The sequence below is a fragment of the Notolepis coatsorum genome (assembly GCF_963971535.1).
Source record: "Notolepis coatsorum genome assembly, chromosome: 12".
Taxonomy (NCBI): Eukaryota; Metazoa; Chordata; class Actinopteri; order Aulopiformes; family Paralepididae; genus Notolepis; species Notolepis coatsorum.
Window position 1 is genome coordinate 48857454 of NC_140176.1, and position 20396 is coordinate 48877849.

The 20396-nt window shown below is 46.5% G+C and overlaps 1 protein-coding gene across 2 annotated transcripts in view; it reads right to left on the bottom strand.

Moving 5' to 3' along the window:
• oxsr1b (oxidative stress responsive kinase 1b) overlaps window positions 1–20396 on the bottom strand; it is a 198506-nt gene that overhangs the window by 100332 nt on the left and 77778 nt on the right. For both annotated transcript variants that reach the window (XM_084326512.1, XM_084326513.1), the window contains exon 2: window positions 19363–19475. In XM_084326512.1, coding sequence (XP_084182638.1) covers window positions 19363–19475 — 113 coding nt within the window. The remainder of the gene's footprint in view (window positions 1–19362; window positions 19476–20396) is intronic.

The window sequence follows — 20396 nt, forward strand, 5'->3', positions numbered from 1 at the left end:
CGAGACTCAGGGAAACGCTCTGATTTTTTTTTTTTGCGCTTGACCAACCCCCCCCCCCCCCCCGCTCCCCCAAAGATCCTGATATGGATCGCACACTGTTCCTAGATACCAAGAACATGCAAATTGACCTTGCAGAAGTGGAGCAATCTTCCATTTACTTAGGCATGTACCTTTAGGCGAAATACGGCTTACAGCTTAACAGGTTAATGGAATTCTGCAATGGGTAGTTTTGGCCAAGCAATCCGACTATAGTCATTCAATAGTCATTCCAGCATATTCCCATAAAGCGTGGTTAGTGCTTGAGAACATTGTAATGCCTCAGTCTTACATAGCCTCATTAGTATAGTAATCTTTATGAAGTGGACAGGGCTAGTTCTGTGACATAACCATATTAGTAGGGGTGTAACGCTCCACAGAAGCCACTGTATGTACATCTGTTTTGGGGTCACAGTTCAGTACAATAGTTATACTTAGTTCCACCTACGCTTGCTGTGGTAGTCTGTGATACCGGTGTTATTCAGTGTTCAGGCCACCAAGTAAATTACTTGCCCACTGCCCCCATCGATGTATGCTTTTAAAGTTTCACCTTCACTTCTAGAGTAGATTTAAGTTCACGTGAAGCAGAGAAAGAAATACTAGAGACAAGACGACACGTTGCACAACAATGGAAGAGGATTTATCAATATTTCGGATATAAACACCACAGCAGCTGAGCGGATCAGCTGTGAGGGAAAGTCGGTGAGTGCGAGTGTTGGTGGGTGCTTGTGTGCGTATTTCCAGCGGTTAACAATATTAGGCAAACAAGAAAACAACAATGAATTTTCAGCCTATTGTAATGACCCTGCTGTGTTACAAACGTGTCATTCATCAATGGTTGTTTCAGGGACACCTGTAGTAAAGGGGAGGGGAGAAACAGCCCAGTGCAGAGTGCATGTTATTAAGTTGCTCCGTCCGCTTGTCATCATGCCTTTACAATCTTTATGAAGTGGGCAGGGCTAGTTCTGTGACAACCTCATTAGTATAGTGATCTGGCGGCATTGGTGGTGTAGTGGCCTGTCGCCTCACAGCTCAAGTTCAAGTTCAAGTTTCTTGCTAGAAGGTACTGGGTTCGATTGCCGCTTGGGGACCAGGTTGCCGTGTTGCCAGTTACCCATGCAGGTGGGGTATCTCCCGGGCCTTTCTGTGTGGAGTTTGCATGTTCTCCCCGTGCTCGCAAGGGTTTCCCCTCCCGATAAGATAAACCCAATGGGAAAACCTGCACAACAGATCGCTAACGCTGTCGCGTCCCTGATGAAGATGGACAGGAGCACTTGGATTGGTCCCGGCTGCCCTTGGGGGGGAAGGACGACAGGATGGGAAGTGCAGAGAACATTTCATCAGCGACTCAGTGCATACTGTGTGTGTTCCTGTGGGTCGCCCATCGCATGTGTGTGTGTTAAATCTGCATGACAAATAAAGACTTGTTCTTCTTCTTGAAAATCTTTATGAAGTGGGCAGTACTAGTTCTGTGACATGACCTCATTAGTATAGTGATCTTTATGAAGTGGGCAGGGCTAGTTCTGTGACATAACCTCATTGGTATAGTGATCTTTATGAAGTGGGCAGTGCTAGTTCTGTGACATGACCTCATTAGTATAGTGATCTTTATTAAGTGGGCAGGGCTAGTTCTGTGACATAACCTCATTAGTATAGTAGGGCTGGGACTTTATCGTGTTAATTAACTACAGAAAAAATTTCATGTTAAGGAAAATGTTAATCGCACGTCACAGCTCTTCTGTCGGTGCCGGGCTGCGTTTTCACCAATCAACCAATACATTGTTGGAAAGTTGAATTTGACGCCTTTCGATCGTCACCCCACTCAACCTATTGCGTGCTTCAGGTCTCGAGTTGGAAGACGAAACATCCGGCAATGGCAAGCGGCATTTGACAAGTTTTGTTTTCACTCGAGAGGCGAAATAAAGGCAGTGGACGGCCATTTTGGATAATCACACTGAATTATTGCGGTACACACATTACAAAAACCTTTGTGAAATACTCATTTTCCGTGGGATTTTTATAAACTTTGGACCTGTATGACTATAAGGGGGAAAAAAATAAAAACTCTAACTGTTACAAAGGATCAGATTAAACCGAATATATATATTTATTTATTGATATATATTGCATAGTATTTGTATATCGTTTGATATCCCCTGTATATTCCTTGTACATATACACGGAATATCCCTTTAGCCCAGACCATAATATTTCATTCTCCTATTGGACAGCGGTCCACCGGCACCAGGGACCGGCCTCCGGAGTCAGGTTCAAAGTCACCGTCAAGACGTGTCTGGACATGCCCGGCCTTGCCCAGGGATACGCGACAGAAATGAGTTTGGCACTAGTTTGTTCACCGTGCGTATAAATACGGCGCAGGTGAATACAGAAGCCCCTTAGCCCCTTAGCCCTTAGTATGTTACCCAATAAGTTGAAGCCTCACCCACGATACAACGTGCGGTGAAGTATGGCCTGTTTGGCCCCAGAATAGAGCATTGAGACCGCGTGCGAATTAATAACTGAATTGTCAGAGTTTGGCGCTATACCGTCGAGTGCGACATATTTCTATTAAGTCAATAATAGTCTATTTGTGTATAGTGTATCGTGCGGTTAAAGTTCTACAGTGACCAGCATCTCCAACGCTTCCTCGTATTAGCTAGAGTTCTTATCCCGGCTGGGCTGACCACATGGCGCTTTCACCCGAGGAGACCTAGACGAGAACCGTATGGACATGTACACTGGATTAATCTACCCGACGACTACATAGCCCTTTGCGGCTGGAATATATTTGCTTTGGTCCTGTGATTTATGGAGTGGATAATCGCCGACGCCTGCACGTGTTGGATTTACCCCGCGAGGAGTCAAGTCGAGTCGGCGCCTCAGAGAGCCTGAGGCCGACTAGCTTTCTTCACTGTGGAGCTACAGTCCACGGAGAACAGCTGTATTCGGCTGTGGATCAAGAGGCTATTGCACCGGCTCCTGTACCTGGAGTCTCCTTAGTCATCGTTGACCGACAGATCTTCTACCCCTGCTGGCTTACAACCAGGGGGAACCCCTTCCAGTATCTCCCGCTATATTACTAGTGTACCATAGATATAATTCCCTAAGATTCAGGTTGTATAATTACCTCCTGCGTAACCAGAGAATGGACATTCATTATTAATTTGCCTACGCATATTCCTTTGCCTTACAAGTGCATTCAAAGAATAATGTAAAGTATATTATGTACCTTTTGCTCCATTAAATACTTGATTATACCTTTGTGTGGAACCGATTTCATTGTGGGAAGTGTTCATCATATTCATATATCGTGTACTGTATGGCCAGTAATTAAAGTACATAAAGCGGTAGTGGTTTAATGATACCATACTTATCAATACAGTCAGGGAATTGTACCCCTCAGTTACAATTGGTCCTTCGAGCCGGATGGTAACTAGTGTAATATTAATATAGTGGTATTAATATTGACATGGCCTATGATGAACACTCCACAAAACGGTTCTCCTAAAGTAGATCGCCCGCAGCGTAGACGGCAGACACCTACGTACTTAGAGGATTACGTTGCCAATATACTACCTAGCCTTCTACAGACGGTAAACGCGGAAAAAGTAGATAGTAAAATTATGTCCGACCCTATCGCCCAGGCTACCCCGCCAATAGAGGCCCTAGTGGGTTCTAACGTAACTGACCAAGCTCACGGTAGGGACCAGGAGGGACCTGACACGACTTTACCCCCCGCCAAGACCGAAGAAGTAGTCCCCGGAGAGCTCCAGGATAAAGACAGCTCTCCAGGGATGGAACTCTACCCGCTACAAGAAGAGGAGAGCACCCCGGAGATGGATCTCCAGGACTCGCCAACGATGGATCTCCAACGAGTACTGCCAGGAGCGGATCACCTCAACCAGCATCTTCCCCCAGCGAGGCAGACAAGATGCTGGCACAGGCATTCCTCGCCAGCCTAGCAGCCTCAACAGAGCGCGATCGACTCCAAGCACAGACGCTTAGTGAGTGCGAACATTCTTCCATGGAAAGAGAACGCCTTCAAGCGCAGCAACGGAGCGACGAAGATCGTATACGTCTAGAGATTAGACGCCTTCAGGCGGAAGAGAATATGGTAAGAGACCGGGCCGAAGCAGAGCGCGCCGCCGCCGAAGCCCAGCGCGCCGCTGCCGGTGCCCAAAGAGAAGCGGAGCGCGACCTCGCTCTCACCAAGCGCGAAGCCGAGCGCGACCGATTACAAGCGCAGATAATGGAGCAGCTGATCGCCAGGGCAACACCCCCTCCCTCCGCACGGGGTTCCAGGGCCTCGTCAAGACACGGGTCAAGGGCACCCTCCCCTACCCGATCAAGCGACCCTGAGCCCGACCACCAGAGAGAGCCTATACCCCCCTCCGAACTCCTTCCCCGACCGGTCCACGCGAGGACCAGCTACAAGGAAGAAACGGTCTACACCGCGGAGAGGCTAAATAGACGACTACAGGATCTAGAGGACCTGCCAGAGGCAGAAGAAGAGGGAGAGGAGGAGAGTCAAGCCCGACAGCAGCACAGTACTCCACAGGACCAGGAGGTCCAGTACAGCCCAGGCTCTACCCCCGCGGCTCTGCGCTACAGACCCCCGACTCAATTCACGGGTGAGCTTGACGCACGACCAGCCCCGAGGAATAGCACCTGGATACGCGGGCCATGGTACCCAGCAGGTACCAGCCCACCAAGAGGCGTAAGAGGAGACTCGCCTAGGAGGCCTCTCTTCCAACGCTCACCGATGTGCCAGCCATCCATGGCATCATACATTGGCACACCGACGTTTCCGGACTTCACCCACGAGAACAGAGCACAGTACACCGAGCTACGAATGTGCTTAGAGACAATGATGTCCGATGTAGCTGACGAACCGTACAAGTATGCTATCCTACTGAAGCACCTCAAGGTGCCCCGAGCGCACAATATAGCGCTGGCCTATGCCACCTCTACTACCCCATACACAGCGGCTCTAGCAGCACTCGACCAAAGATATGGACGCATATGGGACTACGTAATACAAGAGATAAGGCATATTGACCGCCTACCCCCAGCCACAGACAATCGCTCACTAGATGACCTGTCTATCAAGGTACAATCCCTGGTAGGGATGCTGGGGGCGCAAAGAGAAAAGGGTATGCACGAACTGTACGCGAACTCTAATGTCGAGAGGATTTTAGAGAAGCTTCCGCCCGCCCGACAAGAGCGCTTCAGGCGGCAAAGAGACCACCGTGATCCTAACGGTCCCGAGCCATCCCTCCTAGACCTAGCCGACTTCCTGGCGAGAGAAGTCAACAGCCTACGGTTGGATACGTTCATGCGGAGCACCCCAAGCTCCAGAGAGGGACCTAGGAGAGCAAACGATGGCCGAAGATTGGTGACCGTCATGCACCAATCAGAATCAGTACCGAGCAGCAAGAACCACAGTGCCCCCTCGATGAAAGAGAAGTGGAAGATGGTGTGCCCGTACTGCGAAAAGGAACACTGGTTGTCACAATGTGACACGTTCAAGAAGATGACCGCCGACGAGGTGAGTCAATGGATAAAGTCCAACCGACGCTGTTACCGATGTGCGCGCAGTCACATGGCAGCCGAGTGCCGCTTAAAGAAGAGGTGTAGTCGGTGTGACGGAGCCCACCTAGATGTCCTACACGACAGTAACAGAAGAAAGCCTGCACCCTCAAGCAGCACAAAGGCAAGTGTTATGTACATTGACCCCGCCAGCAGCGGGGGCGCCCGAGTGCTCTTAAAGGTGGTCCGCGTAACACTGAGTTACCAAGACAAGGTCATGGACACTTACGCCGTCCTTGACGACGGGTCAGAGAAGACCCTTCTCCTCGCGTCCGCTGCGGCCCAGCTGGGGCTGCGGGGGAGCGAAAACCAGATGACGATTCGGACAATAAGAAGAGATCTAAAGACGATAAAGGGCGAGAATGTCTCCTTCACTATCGCAGCAAGCGGGCAGCCAGAGAGACGGTATAGGATTACTAATGCTTTCACCAGCCAAGAAATAGGCCTGTCGCAGTACACCTACCCCATCGCCAAGCTGATGGATAAATATGTGCACCTGCGTCAACTACCTATCCCGCTCATAGACGGTGCCACCCCGACCCTGCTGATAGGCTCCGACCATGCAGACCTCATAGTCCCGATAGACCGGGTCCACACAGGGCCCAGAGGCTGTCCTGCAGCAGTCGAGACCCGCCTAGGATGGACATTACAAGGCCCCCTCGCTAAGTCTCCTAACCGAACAGCAGCCACTAGCTGCCTCCACTCCAGAGTGACAGAAGAAGACACCACCCTCCTACAGCATGTCGAGAGGCTATGGACACTAGAGACAATGCCCTTTAAGAACGAAAAGAAAGACATTCGTTCCAAGGAAGACATTTATGCTATAGCCCTCCTCGAGCAAGGGACAAAGAGAGTCAAAGTCAACGGAGTGATGAGATACGCAACTCCACTCCTGAGGCAAGAGGGTATGCCTACCTTCCACGCCCCAAAAGAAGCGACGGAGCGGTATCTATTGAACACAGAGCGGCGCCTAGCCAGAGACCCCGCTCAAGAGACTGTGTACCACGCTGAGATTAACAAGCTAATCACAGCGGGACACATAAAGAAAATTGACATTAAAGAGGCCGATCAGACGACCGAATCATGGTACGTGCCGCACCACAAAGTCCACCACAACGGCAAGGATCGTATTGTGTTCAACTGCAGCTACCAGATCGGATCACAAAATCTGAATAAAGAGCTCTTGCCCGGCCCAACACTCGGCCCCTCCCTACTAGGCGTGTTACTACGTTTCCGCCAGGACAAGGTGGCCATCAGCGGCGACATCAAAGGGATGTTCCTGCAGGTGAGACTAGTGGAGGAGGACAAGCCCCTGCTGCGGTTCCTATGGAGAGAGAGGATCGGGGATGAGCAACCAGCCATCTATCAATGGGAAGTCCTCCCTTTCGGAACCACATGCAGCCCATGCTGTGCTACGTTTGCACTGCAAAAACACGTCACAGAGGACCCAGCAGCTGATGAAGAGGTCCGACAAAGTGTAGGAAATAGTTTCTACGTGGACAACTGTCTGCAAAGCGTCTCGACGCCAGAAGAAGCCGAGGCCCTTCTACTCAAGCTCCGCGCCTCCCTGATCAAAGGCGGCTTTGATCTCAGGCAGTGGGCCAGCAGCGACCCGCAAGTATTGCGCAGCCTCTCCCCCGAGGACAAGGCAGCAAGCAGCGAGACCTGGATGGCGACCATCCCAGGAGAAGCCCAAGAAATGACATTAGGACTAGTCTGGCGCTTCAAAACAGACTCGCTCCATTATAAACACACACCCCTGACCAAGGAGCAGGGAAGGTCGACTGCACTACCGACCACCAGACGGAGTGTATACAGAACACTCGCCAGACAATATGACCCGTTGGGATGTATTCTACCTTACACCACCAGGGCAAAGATGATTGTAAGAGCGTTATGGGACAAGGACCAGGGCTGGGACGACCCCATACCCGAACACCTTGCATCCACATGGAGAGAGTGGGAGTCGGAACTCAGCTCACTCCCAGGTGTCAACATACGCCGCAGCTACTTCCCACCCACAGTGAGGCCGGAGACGTGCCAGATGGACCTGCACGTCTTCAGAGACGCCTCCGAAGTAGCCTACGGTTCGGTGGCCTACTTGCGTGCCCGAGAGGAGGGAGGAGAAATACATACTGCCTTCATCCTGGCCCGCTCAAGAATAGCCCCACGAAAGCAACAATCTATCCCGCGTCTAGAGCTCTGCGCAGCCCTAGCAGGAGCGCAACTCGCCACGTTAATCCAACGTGAACTCACCATTCCGGTGCAAAGAACAATCTTGTGGTCAGACTCCACGACAGTACTCACATGGATCCGGTCTGATTCGTGCAGATACAAGGTCTTCGTGGGAGTCAGAGTCACAGAGATTCAAGATTTAACAGAAGTAGCAAGCTGGAGGTATGTGGACACAAAACACAACCCAGCTGACGTCATCACCCGGGGAATGTCCCTGGATGACCTCACCCGTCACAACCTATACAGTGACGGGCCAGAGTTCCTCAAGCTCCCGGAAGAAGAGTGGCCTACACCCACCCCACGGGAAGCGAGTAAAGAGGAGGCCGAAAACAAGAAATCTATGTTCTGTGGATTGAACACACTCGTCTCCACAGACCCCGACATAGACGATTGCCTCACCCTAGAGAGTGCGCAGCTAAAGACATTCCTGTGGCACCACCCAGAGGTTCAGCTCACTACTGACATTACTGCAGCTGACTACGAAGAAGCAGAACTTCTTCTACTACAACGAGCCCAGAGAGACTCGTTCCCCGATGAGCTAGACTGTCTACAGGGAGCAAAGCCCGTCCCATCAGACAGCAGACTGCTCCACCTAGCCCCCGAGAGCGACGCCCATGGTCTCATCAGAGTGGGTGGTCGTCTGCGGAGAGCTCCAGACTTACCGGATGACGTCAAGTACCCGATAGTCTTAAACAGCCGACACAAGGTCACAGAGCTGATCATAAAGAAATACGACGAGGATGTGCATCACGCCGGGGCAGAGAGAGTCTTCGCGGAGATCAGACGTCGTTATTGGATACTGCAAGGGAGAGAAGCAGTGCGGCGCTTCCAGCGAACCTGTCTAGACTGTTGTAAGTGGCGAGCGCAGCCCAGTATACCCCGGATGGCTGACCTACCTCCCTGTCGCCTCCGACTCGGCGACAAGCCCTTTCACTCCACCGGTATGGACTGTTTCGGCCCGCTGTATATAAAGAAAGGAAGAGGAACCGAGAAGCGGTGGGGTATTGTATTCAAATGCATGACCACCCGAGCGATGCATATAGAACTCCTTCCAACCATGAGCACAGACTCATTCCTTATGGCCTTCCGAAGATTCACATCGCGGAAAGGCAAACCGTCTATATTGTTGTCTGATCACGGGACAAACTTCAAAGGCGGAGAAAGAGAGCTGAGAGAGAGCTTCCAAGCTATGGGCCCAGAACTTAAGACCCACCTCGCTCCATACCAGATTGACTTCCAGTTTAATCCCCCGAACGCACCTCACTTCGGTGGAACTTGGGAACGAGAAGTACGTTCAATAAAGACAGCCCTGTACGCCGTGCTTGGGGCCCAGACCGTGGCGGAAGAAGTCTTAATGACAGTCCTCACGGAGATCGAGGGAGTATTGAACTCAAAGCCCCTCGGTTACGTCTCAAGTGATGTAGCAGATGTCGACCCAGTCACCCCCAACACACTCTTGATGGGGCGGCTGGACCCCGCGCTACCACAGACAATGTACAGGCCTGAAGAAGCGAACGGCCGAAGAATGTGGAGGTACAGTCAAGTATTGGCTGACAAGTTTTGGAACAGCTTCCTACTCCACTATCTACCGTCTCTACAGACCCGCCAGAAATGGGTGAAAGAGAGAGACAATTTGACAGAAGGAACAGTCGTCATGATTATCGACCAGTCACTACCCCGAGCTATGTGGCCGGCTGGCCGCGTAAGCAGAGTGATCACCGGTGCCGACGGAAAGGTCCGAGCAGCCGAAGTGCTCGTCCAAGGGCGGATCTACACCCGACCCGTGGCGAGGCTAATAGAACTGCCAAGGCTCCCCGATACCATCGATGACGACCATGACCCCATGACTTTGTGAACTGACCGACCCCTCACAACAGACATTGAGTAGTGGACAGTGCGGTTAATCTGTCTCTGCTTAGCTAATTAGGTGGGACTAATTAGGGGGCGGCTGTTACAAAGGATCAGATTAAACCGAATATATATATTTATTTATTGATATATATTGCATAGTATTTGTATATCGTTTGATATCCCCTGTATATTCCTTGTACATATACACGGAATATCCCTTTAGCCCAGACCATAATATTTCATTCTCCTATTGGACAGCGGTCCACCGGCGCCAGGGACCGGCCTCCGGAGTCAGGTTCAAAGTCACCGTCAAGACGTGTCTGGACATGCCCGGCCTTGCCCAGGGATACGCGACAGAAATGAGTTTGGCACTAGTTTGTTCACCGTGCGTATAAATACGGCGCAGGTGAATACAGAAGCCCCTTAGCCCCTTAGCCCTTAGTATGTTACCCAATAAGTTGAAGCCTCACCCACGATACAATGTGCGGTGAAGTATGGCCTGTTTGGCCCCAGAATAGAGCATTGAGACCGCGTGCGAATTAATAACTGAATTGTCAGAGTTTGGCGCTATACCGTCGAGTGCGACATATTTCTATTAAGTCAATAATAGTCTATTTGTGTATAGTGTATCGTGCGGTTAAAGTTCTACAGTGACCAGCATCTCCAACGCTTCCTCGTATTAGCTAGAGTTCTTATCCCGGCTGGGCTGACCACATGGCGCTTTCACCCGAGGAGACCTAGACGAGAACCGTATGGACATGTACACTGGATTAATCTACCCGACGACTACATAGCCCTTTGCGGCTGGAATATATTTGCTTTGGTCCTGTGATTTATGGAGTGGATAATCGCCGACGCCTGCACGTGTTGGATTTACCCCGCGAGGAGTCAAGTCGAGTCGGCGCCTCAGAGAGCCTGAGGCCGACTAGCTTTCTTCACTGTGGAGCTACAGTCCACGGAGAACAGCTGTATTCGGCTGTGGATCAAGAGGCTATTGCACCGGCTCCTGTACCTGGAGTCTCCTTAGTCATCGTTGACCGACAGATCTTCTACCCCTGCTGGCTTACAACCAGGGGGAACCCCTTCCAGTATCTCCCGCTATATTACTAGTGTACCATAGATATAATTCCCTAAGATTCAGGTTGTATAATTACCTCCTGCGTAACCAGAGAATGGACATTCATTATTGATTTGCCTACGCATATTCCTTTGCCTTACAAGTGCATTCAAAGAATAATGTAAAGTATATTATGTACCTTTTGCTCCATTAAATACTTGATTATACCTTTGTGTGGAACCGATTTCATTGTGGGAAGTGTTCATCATATTCATATATCGTGTACTGTATGGCCAGTAATTAAAGTACATAAAGCGGTAGTGGTTTAATGATACCATACTTATCAATACAGTCAGGGAATTGTACCCCTCAGTTACACTAACCCTAACTAACCTTACTGTCATGCACGGGAGGGTCTGTTTGGCCCCAGAATAGAGCGGGAGGGTCATCAAAGAGAAGTCGCCTATTCTCAGTCCTTGCCCCACAATGGTGGAATGAACTACTTATCAATACAGTCAGGGAATTGTACCCCTCAGTTACACTAACCCTAACTAACCTTACTGTCATGCACGGGAGGGTCTGTTTGGCCCCAGAATAGAGCGGGAGGGTCATCAAAGAGAAGTCGCCTATTCTCAGTCCTTGCCCCACAATGGTGGAATGAACTACCCACCCCAGTTAGGACAGCCGAAACACGTCCAATCTTTCGCGGTCGACTAAAGACTCACTTCTTCAACCATTATCTGAATAAAAAAAAAAAAAAAGAAATCTAACCCTAACTAACCATACTGTCATGCACTTGTCCTAATAAACTAACCTACACTGTAGCACTCAACACTTTGATGAACATTGTTACTCAGCTGATAGAGTTGTGCTCTTCCTGATGGCTTGTCGTACAGAACTTGTAAGTCGCTTTGGATAAAAGCGTCAGCTAAATGACTAAATGTAAATGTAAATGTAAAATGCACGTCCTAATATACTAACTAACACTATAGCACTCAACACTTGATGAACATTGTTACTCAGCTGATTTGTTGTACCCTGATAGAGTTGTACCCTTCCTGCCGTCTTGTTGTACAAAACTTGTAAGTCGCTTTGGATAAAAGCGTCAGCTAAATGACAAAATGTAAATGTAAATGTATAAGACTTCAGGCTAATGGGCTATGGAACAGTTATGTTTTCCAGCTCCTACCTCTCAGCTGGAACTTAAAAACATGCATCTGGCAGGGCGGCTGGGTAGCGCAGTGGAGAATGCACTCGCCTACCACCGCAGAGACTCTGGGATCGAATCCAGCTGTCAGCGGTACCTCCAGCTTGGTCAGTCGTCCCTACTAACACAATTGGCAGTGTTAGCGGTTGGGAAGCCGGCGGGGTATGTGTCCTGGTCGTTGTAAACTGCGGTTCCTACTGGTGTCAGGGCGCCTGTTCAGCAGGGAGGGGATCGGGGGGAAATAGTGTGAACCTCTGCACGCGTTACATTCCCCCAGTGAGAGTCCTCGCTGTCAGGTGAAAAGAAGCGGCTGGCTGACTCCACATGTATCGGAGGAGGCATGTGGTAGTTCTACACCCTCCCCAGGCCAACAGTGGCATAACGACTAAATTGGGATGGGAGCAAAATACAGAAAAAAGTGGGGAAAAAAAGAAAAGAAAAACCATGCATCTGGCAACCACTACACACAACTTTTACTTCAGTGTGTTCAAACCTCTGTTACTCTATTTCATTAGCACTCAACGTGATTTTTTTTTATTGTGTAAGAAACTTCGGAATGTTACCTTTCAAAAGAGAAAAAGTCCTTTGCTCAATATATATATTATTCCTAAAATTGCTGTACTTTGTTAAAAATTGCATTAATCTGACTGTTGGTCTGTGTAGTATGGGGCGACAGTGGCTCGAGAGGTAGAGCAGTCGTCTGGCAATCCGGAGGTTCCCGGTTCGATTCCCGCTCCTCCCGGCCAGCGTGTCGATGTGTCCTTGAGCAAGACACTTAACCCCTAATAGCTCCCGATGAGCAGGTCGGCACCTTGCATGGTTGCCTCCGCCGTCGGTGTGTGAATGTGTGAGTGAAAAGGTAAAATGTGAGTAACAAATTGTAAAGCGCTTTGGATAAAAGCGCTAAATAAAAAAGCAGCCATTTACCATTTAGTAGCTAATAAACAAGATGTTGCTGCTTAAACGTATGTATAATGTATATTCATTGATTCACTCGTATACCAAAATCCATTTGAATTGAAACATTTTGCTTTTCGCATCAAATATTGATATGAGTTTCATCATCATCATCAAACATTTATTTGTATAGGCACTGGCAGGTTAGTTAAGAACAAGTTCTTATTTTCAATAACGGCCTATTTGGGGGTAAAAAGTCCCCTAGGGGAAAGGGGATCAAATAAAAACAAAAATAAAACACAAAGTTTAAAATGGGATTAATTTAGATTAATTAACTATAAAGTCTTGAATTAATTTGATACAATTATTTAAGAGAGTACCACCACTATAGTATAGTGATCTTTAGGAAGTGAGCAGGGCTAGTTCTGTGCCTGGAGTCTATCAACCAAGTCCACTAAAAGTATTTCACAAGAAAAGCTTGTTTAAAATCCAGCAAGCAATCTCATATTTCGTCGGTCCAGGCCATGTAACCCAACTCTAACAAAAACCAGTGTACATTTGACTCCATAACAGTACGTGTGAAACTTTGGACCCAGTTACAGTGTGTTAAATATACTTTTATAGTCAAATAAACAAACAAAAACTAATTAAACAAAATCGTAGCCGTGTAGCCCGAGCCCTGTCCTGTATAAGGTGCTCTTACATAAATATACAGTGCAGAGAGCAGCAGTACTACAGAGTAAAGCCGCTCCTAAAAGTCGTGTGTGTGTGTGCGTGTGCGTGTGCGTGTGCGTGTGTGTGTGTGTGTGGCCATTGGTGTTTTAGATGACCTCATCCTAAAACACAGGCACCAAGGGGCTGCCTCCACTAAGGCTGTCCCCGAAGCCTGTTTTTGGGATTCAAACTTAGTCAGTTTTTTTTTAATAATACTTTTTTTTTTATCCTCAAACTAAATCCTCAATTTGAATAAAGTGATTAATCTGATTAAATGAGTCTTTTTCTTTTTATTAAATCAACTTTCCAGCCCCAGACCCAGCCCAGGGAGAAGCCCCAGCCCAACTAAATCAACTTTCTAATTAATATAACTCATCAGTTTCTTTTAATACTATAATATTAGTGTAGCCTAATCTCTATCTGCAACTGTGAAGAAAAACCCCATTGGTTTAAACAGAATTAATCAAATTTAAAAAAGAATAATTTTTTTTAAATTTTTTTTTAGTTTTTATTAAAAATAAAAAATGTGGAATGTTGATTTAGAATTCGAATGCCAACGTAACGAACGAAGGTTTGAAGGTTCGAACGTTTGGGCTCAGCCCTAGCCTCCACCCAGCTAACCACAACACACACACAGCTCTGTATCACCAACACGCTGCTACGATAAGAGACCCACTTTTATTTTCACTTTCTTTTAATCTTCAGATTTTGCCTGTAGTTCCCAGGGGAGACATCAATGGAGGCAGTTATGGGAGCAGCCTGGATACCACCCGTCGAGTGAATTGTGATAACGACCCATCTGTGTTCTATTCTACCAGCCTCTGCAAGCTGTCTCCTATCGGCATACAGGCTGGTATTCCTTCCGCAATGTGGAATTGATTCCAAGAAACCCGAAATTGGACCAAATGAATGCGCAGTGCAGATCCTCACACAATCCTGCATGTACTGTATCATCTGCATAGAACAAATAATTTAACCACGACACATGGAGGCCAAGACATGCATGCATTATGCTCAAAGAAGAATTCAACTAAATAAAATATGTTTTAAAATTTGTTACAAATGTGCATGATTGTTATTTCGTTATAATTGTTGTTTTTGTTTTGGAGGCTTAATTTGATAAGAATATAGGACAGGCATTTATAAGCATTATGCTTCAGCTAGGGCTGGGCGATTAATCGATATGATCAGAATTAATGATTTAGGATGATTTTGAAATCTTTTAATCGAGTCACCTTTTATTTTACATAAAGTGATGTTTGGTGAAAGTTAGATTTGCACTTTATTAATGCCAATAGGGAAATTCATTCTTGTTTGATGATCAAGAGGCACCTTTTATTTGTTTTAAGTGAAGTTTGGTGAAAAAGCAAGTTATTGCACTATTAATCCCAATAGGGACATTCATCTTTGTTTGATCAAGTGAAGATTGGTGAAAGTTAGGTTTGCACTTCAATCCCAATAATTCATCTTGGTTTGATGATTTTATTTTGTCAAATAAAAACAAAGGTTATTTGAATGATTTCCTTGGCGTTTCTAGTTTTGAAGAGAAAAAAATCGATTAAAATCGTAAATCGGATTTAAAAAAAAATCAAGGATTTTATTTTTAGGCCATATCGCCCAGCCGTAGCTTCAGCCTGTACCTTTTCCGTCACTGCTAAAATCAAAGACCGTTGGCAGTCTGGAATGATTGTGCACATTGTATTGTGTGTGATGACTGAGTAAAATTACTACTGCTACTACTTTATCTTATCTTATCTTATCTTATCTTATCTTATTTATTTACAGATTGACCGGGCCAAACCCAAGATCTAATACCAACCAATAGCCAAATGTAACGGGTCACAAATCAAAGCCACTTGATTAGTAAAAAGGTCACAGAGGTCTCAGGTCAAGTTTAGGAACTTGTTATCGGTGCATTCCTCAAATCCCTCAGACCTGTTGAGTAAGCCACTTCGGGTCACTTACAGGACACAGGATTGCCTCGGCTAATACATGTTCTTCCTGCAGAAGAGCGGACCTTCAAAACAGAATAGAAATCGTTCCATTGTCACTGCAGAATAGAGGACCTTCAAACAGAATAAAAACCAAGTGTTCTAACTGTCACTGCAGAAGAGAGAACCTTCAAACAGAATAGAAACCAAGTGTTCTAACTGTCACTGCAGAAGAGAGAACCTTCAAACTGAATAGAAACCAAGTGTTCCATTGTCACGGGGTAAGAAAGGTTTGACATCATAGTGCTGGGTGATGCAGGTCACGTACTGACAACACAGAAGGACACTGATGGAAGACACACAGAGGAGCCTCTATGGAGGCCATGTTCCGTCACTCTCCGTTAGTCAAAGCCTCACAAACACACACACACACACACTCACCATGATGCAATCCCCCTACAACACACCCACAAATAAACATGCATGCACACACACACAACTCCCCTTGGGTCTGAACAACAGAAGGTCTGCCAAAGTGAGAGGGGGGGGGGGAACCCGCCAGACCGACATGTCGATGCCAAGGCCACAAATAGGCTTCCTTGTCGTTCGCTTCTGCTTCAAGTCACTCAAACCACCTAACCCGCCAAACCCTGCGTGCCAGGAATAACTAGAGAGCATACCGTGGCGTAGCGCCCAGATCCACCGACCAGATAGTGGCTTTTCTAGATAAATGTAGCAGGAATACTGCTACATAGTGTCTTTATACAGTACCTACCTACTACCACTCTGTACATACATCTGATTAGCACTATTACTCAGTAGTAGGGATGCTCGATATTGGCTTTTTTACCGATACCGATATACCGATATTGTCCAACTCTTAATTTCCGATACCGATATCAACCGATATCAACCGATACCAATATGCATGGTTTCCCTCCCCCATAATATCAGGTAATTAACATTACATATCTCTTGGAATTAACACAACATTATGCATACTTTTGACAATAAATAAATTCAGAATTTGTTCTTACTTGCTTGCCTGGGTAAATAAAGGTTATAGAAATGTATAAAAAAAAAAAAAAAAAAAAAAAAAAAAAAAAAATTAACCGATTAATGTAATGGCAATATCAGCCGATAATATCGGTAGGCCGATAATATCGGACATCCCTACTCAGTAGTACTCATTTATATATTTTATATCCAGTTTAACCACCTGTACATTGTATATTACAATTGCACTTTACGGTTTAGTACAAAGTTTAGTACTTTTTGCACTCTGGTTGGATGCCAAACCTCTTTTCATTGTACTGTACTTGTGCTGTATAATGACAATACAATGGAATCTAATCTAAAGAAGGTTTAAAACTATACTACAAAAAAAGAAAAAGAAATCATGCTTCATCAGAGCAGGCAATCTGGATTCAATGTAACGCTTCCTCTGCATTAAGTGGGCACCCAGCAGGCTGTGGAAGCCCAGGAAAGCCACAGGCAGGAAACCTGACCTGGCAGTATTCCATGTGACCGCTCGCTCCAGGAATCCCGGGGCAGCGTTCCCCTGATTCATCTTCCCAAAGGGCGCCGCTCAGTACAGAGTGACAAAACATGCCACTAATTGCCAGTCGTATCTTCTATACCAGCGGTTCCCAAACTTTTTTGGCCGTGCACCACCTGTCACCTCCCGACCTAGCTTGCGCACCCCCCAATGGGTTTCTGTTATAAAGAATAGTTGCTGGTCTCCGTGCACAGATTTAATTTTTTATTTTATCTCTTCCCACGGCAACTATGGATAGGGAATTTCTTTATTTAATTAAAATGTTCATGACAATACTCTGCCAGCATGTTTAATATCCATAATACTAAAGGTTTGACTAAGATTTGTATGAAATTTGATTTTTTTATTTAAAAAAAAAAAAAAAAAAAAAAAAAAATCATGTCACGCACCACCTAGAGGGCGCTCGCGCACCACAAGGGGTGCGCGCACCACAGTTTGGGAACCACTGTTCTATACGGTCATGTATGTAGAGGCACCCACACCGAGGATGTACCCATACCACTTCTTCCACTGCCCACACCGATACAGCAGTACTACACTTTTAAAAAACGCCCGATATAGCACACCGATGCGACGGAACGGTATAGACTTAGACCATTAGTTTAGATATAATTTAATTTCAAACCTTTGTTTCAACTTGTAAGACACCAAAGTTACTAGGGCTGACCTTAGAAGTTTTTTTTTAATTCGAAGCTTCGGGCCCGAGAATCAATTTTAATTCGAAGCTTCGAGATTTATTTAAAAAGAAATATATATATATATATATATATATATATATATATATATATATATATATTTTTTTTTTTTATGCTGTGGGACTTGTACAGCACTTTGTTCAACTTTGTCAGTGCTGTAAAGTTTAAATCTTAGACAAAATAAACACTTTGCTTTCATGAAATATTGTAAGCCGTCATTTGAGGTTTTATAAAAGATTTATAAATCTGTCAGTGCCGAGTCCGACCTCATCTTAAATAACAAACAGCATTGCTTGTTGTAGTTAACAAAGAGAGGCAGAGTTGATTTTGCACAGAACATTTTAATTTTTTTATATATATATATTCACATTTTATTTTCATATTCGAATCCCATGTCATCGAACGAAGCTTCGAAGTATTTAATACAGCCCTAGAAGTTACCCTCATTTACAGCGACGATGAGCTTAAATAATTTATTTTGCTTACAAAGCAATTTTCCATACATATATTAGGCACAATAAACAAGAATAAACAATACAAAAGAAAATCAGCACAGTTGTCGGAGATCATACTTTTAAATGCAGCAAAAGAAGGAAGAACCTTCAGCTTTGGAGTCAGTTGGAAGGCATTCCAGGCTCTGGAAGCATCAAAAGGAAAAAGCAGTTTTTCCTCGTTCAGAGCAAATAAAGTATCCATGAGATGCATCCAACATCTTTCCATGTGCCAAAAGTGTTAAGCCGCTTTAGTATCAGGTTTTAGTAGTGGTGGGAAAAATCTCCCGATACCCCATTATATTTAGCCCGGTATCGGCCCGACGCGATATTTAGGGTCTCTTCCGATCCAAATGGCAGACTCACAGTAAAGCGGCTGGACCTGCCGTGTGACCTCTTTCTAATGATCCATCCATCAGGCCTCCAGCATCAAGAGGAGGCAGCCGCCAGGTTTCCAGGGCCTCGCCGCTGACACGCAGCCTGAAGACTGAACCCAGAGATACACTCTCTAGGATACGTGACGGCTGTCGCTGGCTGCTTTTCATTAACACTTTAACCTCCGACAGTTTCTTTGGACTGAAGTCAAGCCCTGATGTGCCAGTGTGGTCAATTTATATATTTAGAAATATGCTTAATTACTGAATGCGTGTGCGTGCGTGCGTGCGTGCGTGTGTGCGTGTGTGTGTGTGTGTGTGTGTGTGTGTGTGTGTGATGAGAAAGAGAGCGAGAGCAGAGAGGAGAGAGAGAAAACAGCCTAGTCATAGCCTAGCCTATTTCAACTCGGGGCATATTTGCAAGTCACACTGGTCCTCCTACAGTAGTTACACAATTTTGTTGCACGGTCATTTAATTCGCAAAATGCGACTAAATGGTCTAAATAGCTTTGCATCCACTACACTACTGGCAAGTACTTCATACAACGTAATGTCAAAAAAAGGATAAACCTAATCTTAAATCTATCTCCTGGTTATGCTACAAAGAGCCTCTTATCAAAGAGAGAGAGAAAGAGAGGGAGAGAGGAGCTAGGAAATAATTTTGGGTAGGTTCCTCCCATATAACTTTCATATTTAGACCATGTTCATGTGTGTGTGTTTATCTTACCAGGAGTTCATCCATGCTGGTCTGGCACTTCTCCAGGTTGATGCGTTTGATGGCCACCTTCTCCTTGCGTGGTTCGCAGTAGGCAGCCTGGACCACGGCCGTCGCCCCACTCCCTGAGAGAGACAGGATTAAAAACATTAGCCTATTGCCAAACAATGGTTCCTCAAGTGGGCTCCTTCAGCGGGGTTCCTGGGCGTCCACAGCAAGATACAGAATCAATACATTTCAGTATCTATTCACTAACAGGTTGGCTTGGCACAATAAGAGACCAACACTATTGATTCTTTCACTCCAAACTTCTTATTTTTAAGCTGGTGTGTGACCAAAGGCTTGACTGTTCGAATCCCTAGAATGGCGGGAAAATCTGTGGATGTGAATAAATAATGCTCTCAACCGACGTGCCCTTGAGCAAGGCACTTAACCCCAACTAACTAGAGTAGAGCGGCTCAGTGATCAACAGTGTCAGACTGTGGTTGTACTGGGCAGCTCCTAGTGGTCAACAGTGTCAGACTGTGGTTGTACTGGGCAGCTCCTAGTGGTCAACAGTGTCAGACTGTGGTTGTACTGGGCAGCTCCTAGGGGTCAACAGTGTCAGACTGTGGTTGTACTGGGCAGCTCCTAGTGGTCAACAGTGTCCGACTGTGGTTGTACTGGGCAGCTCCTAGTGGTCAACAGTGTCAGACTGTGGTTGCACTGGGCAGCTCCTAGTGGTCAACAGTGTCAGACTGTGGTTGCACTGGGCAGCTCCTAGTGGTCAACAGTGTCAGACTGTGGTTGTACTGGGCAGCTCCTAGTGGTCAACAGTGTCAGACTGTGGTTGTACTGGGCAGCTCCTAGTGGTCAACAGTGTCAGACTGTGGTTGTACTGGGCAGCTCCTAGTGGTCAACAGTGTCAGACTGTGGTTGTACTGGGCAGCTCCTAGTGGTCAACAGTGTCAGACTGTGGTTGAACTGGGCAGCTCCTAGTGGTCAACAGTGTCAGACTGTGGTTGTACTGGGCAGCTTCTAGTGGTCAACAGTGTCAGACTGTGGTT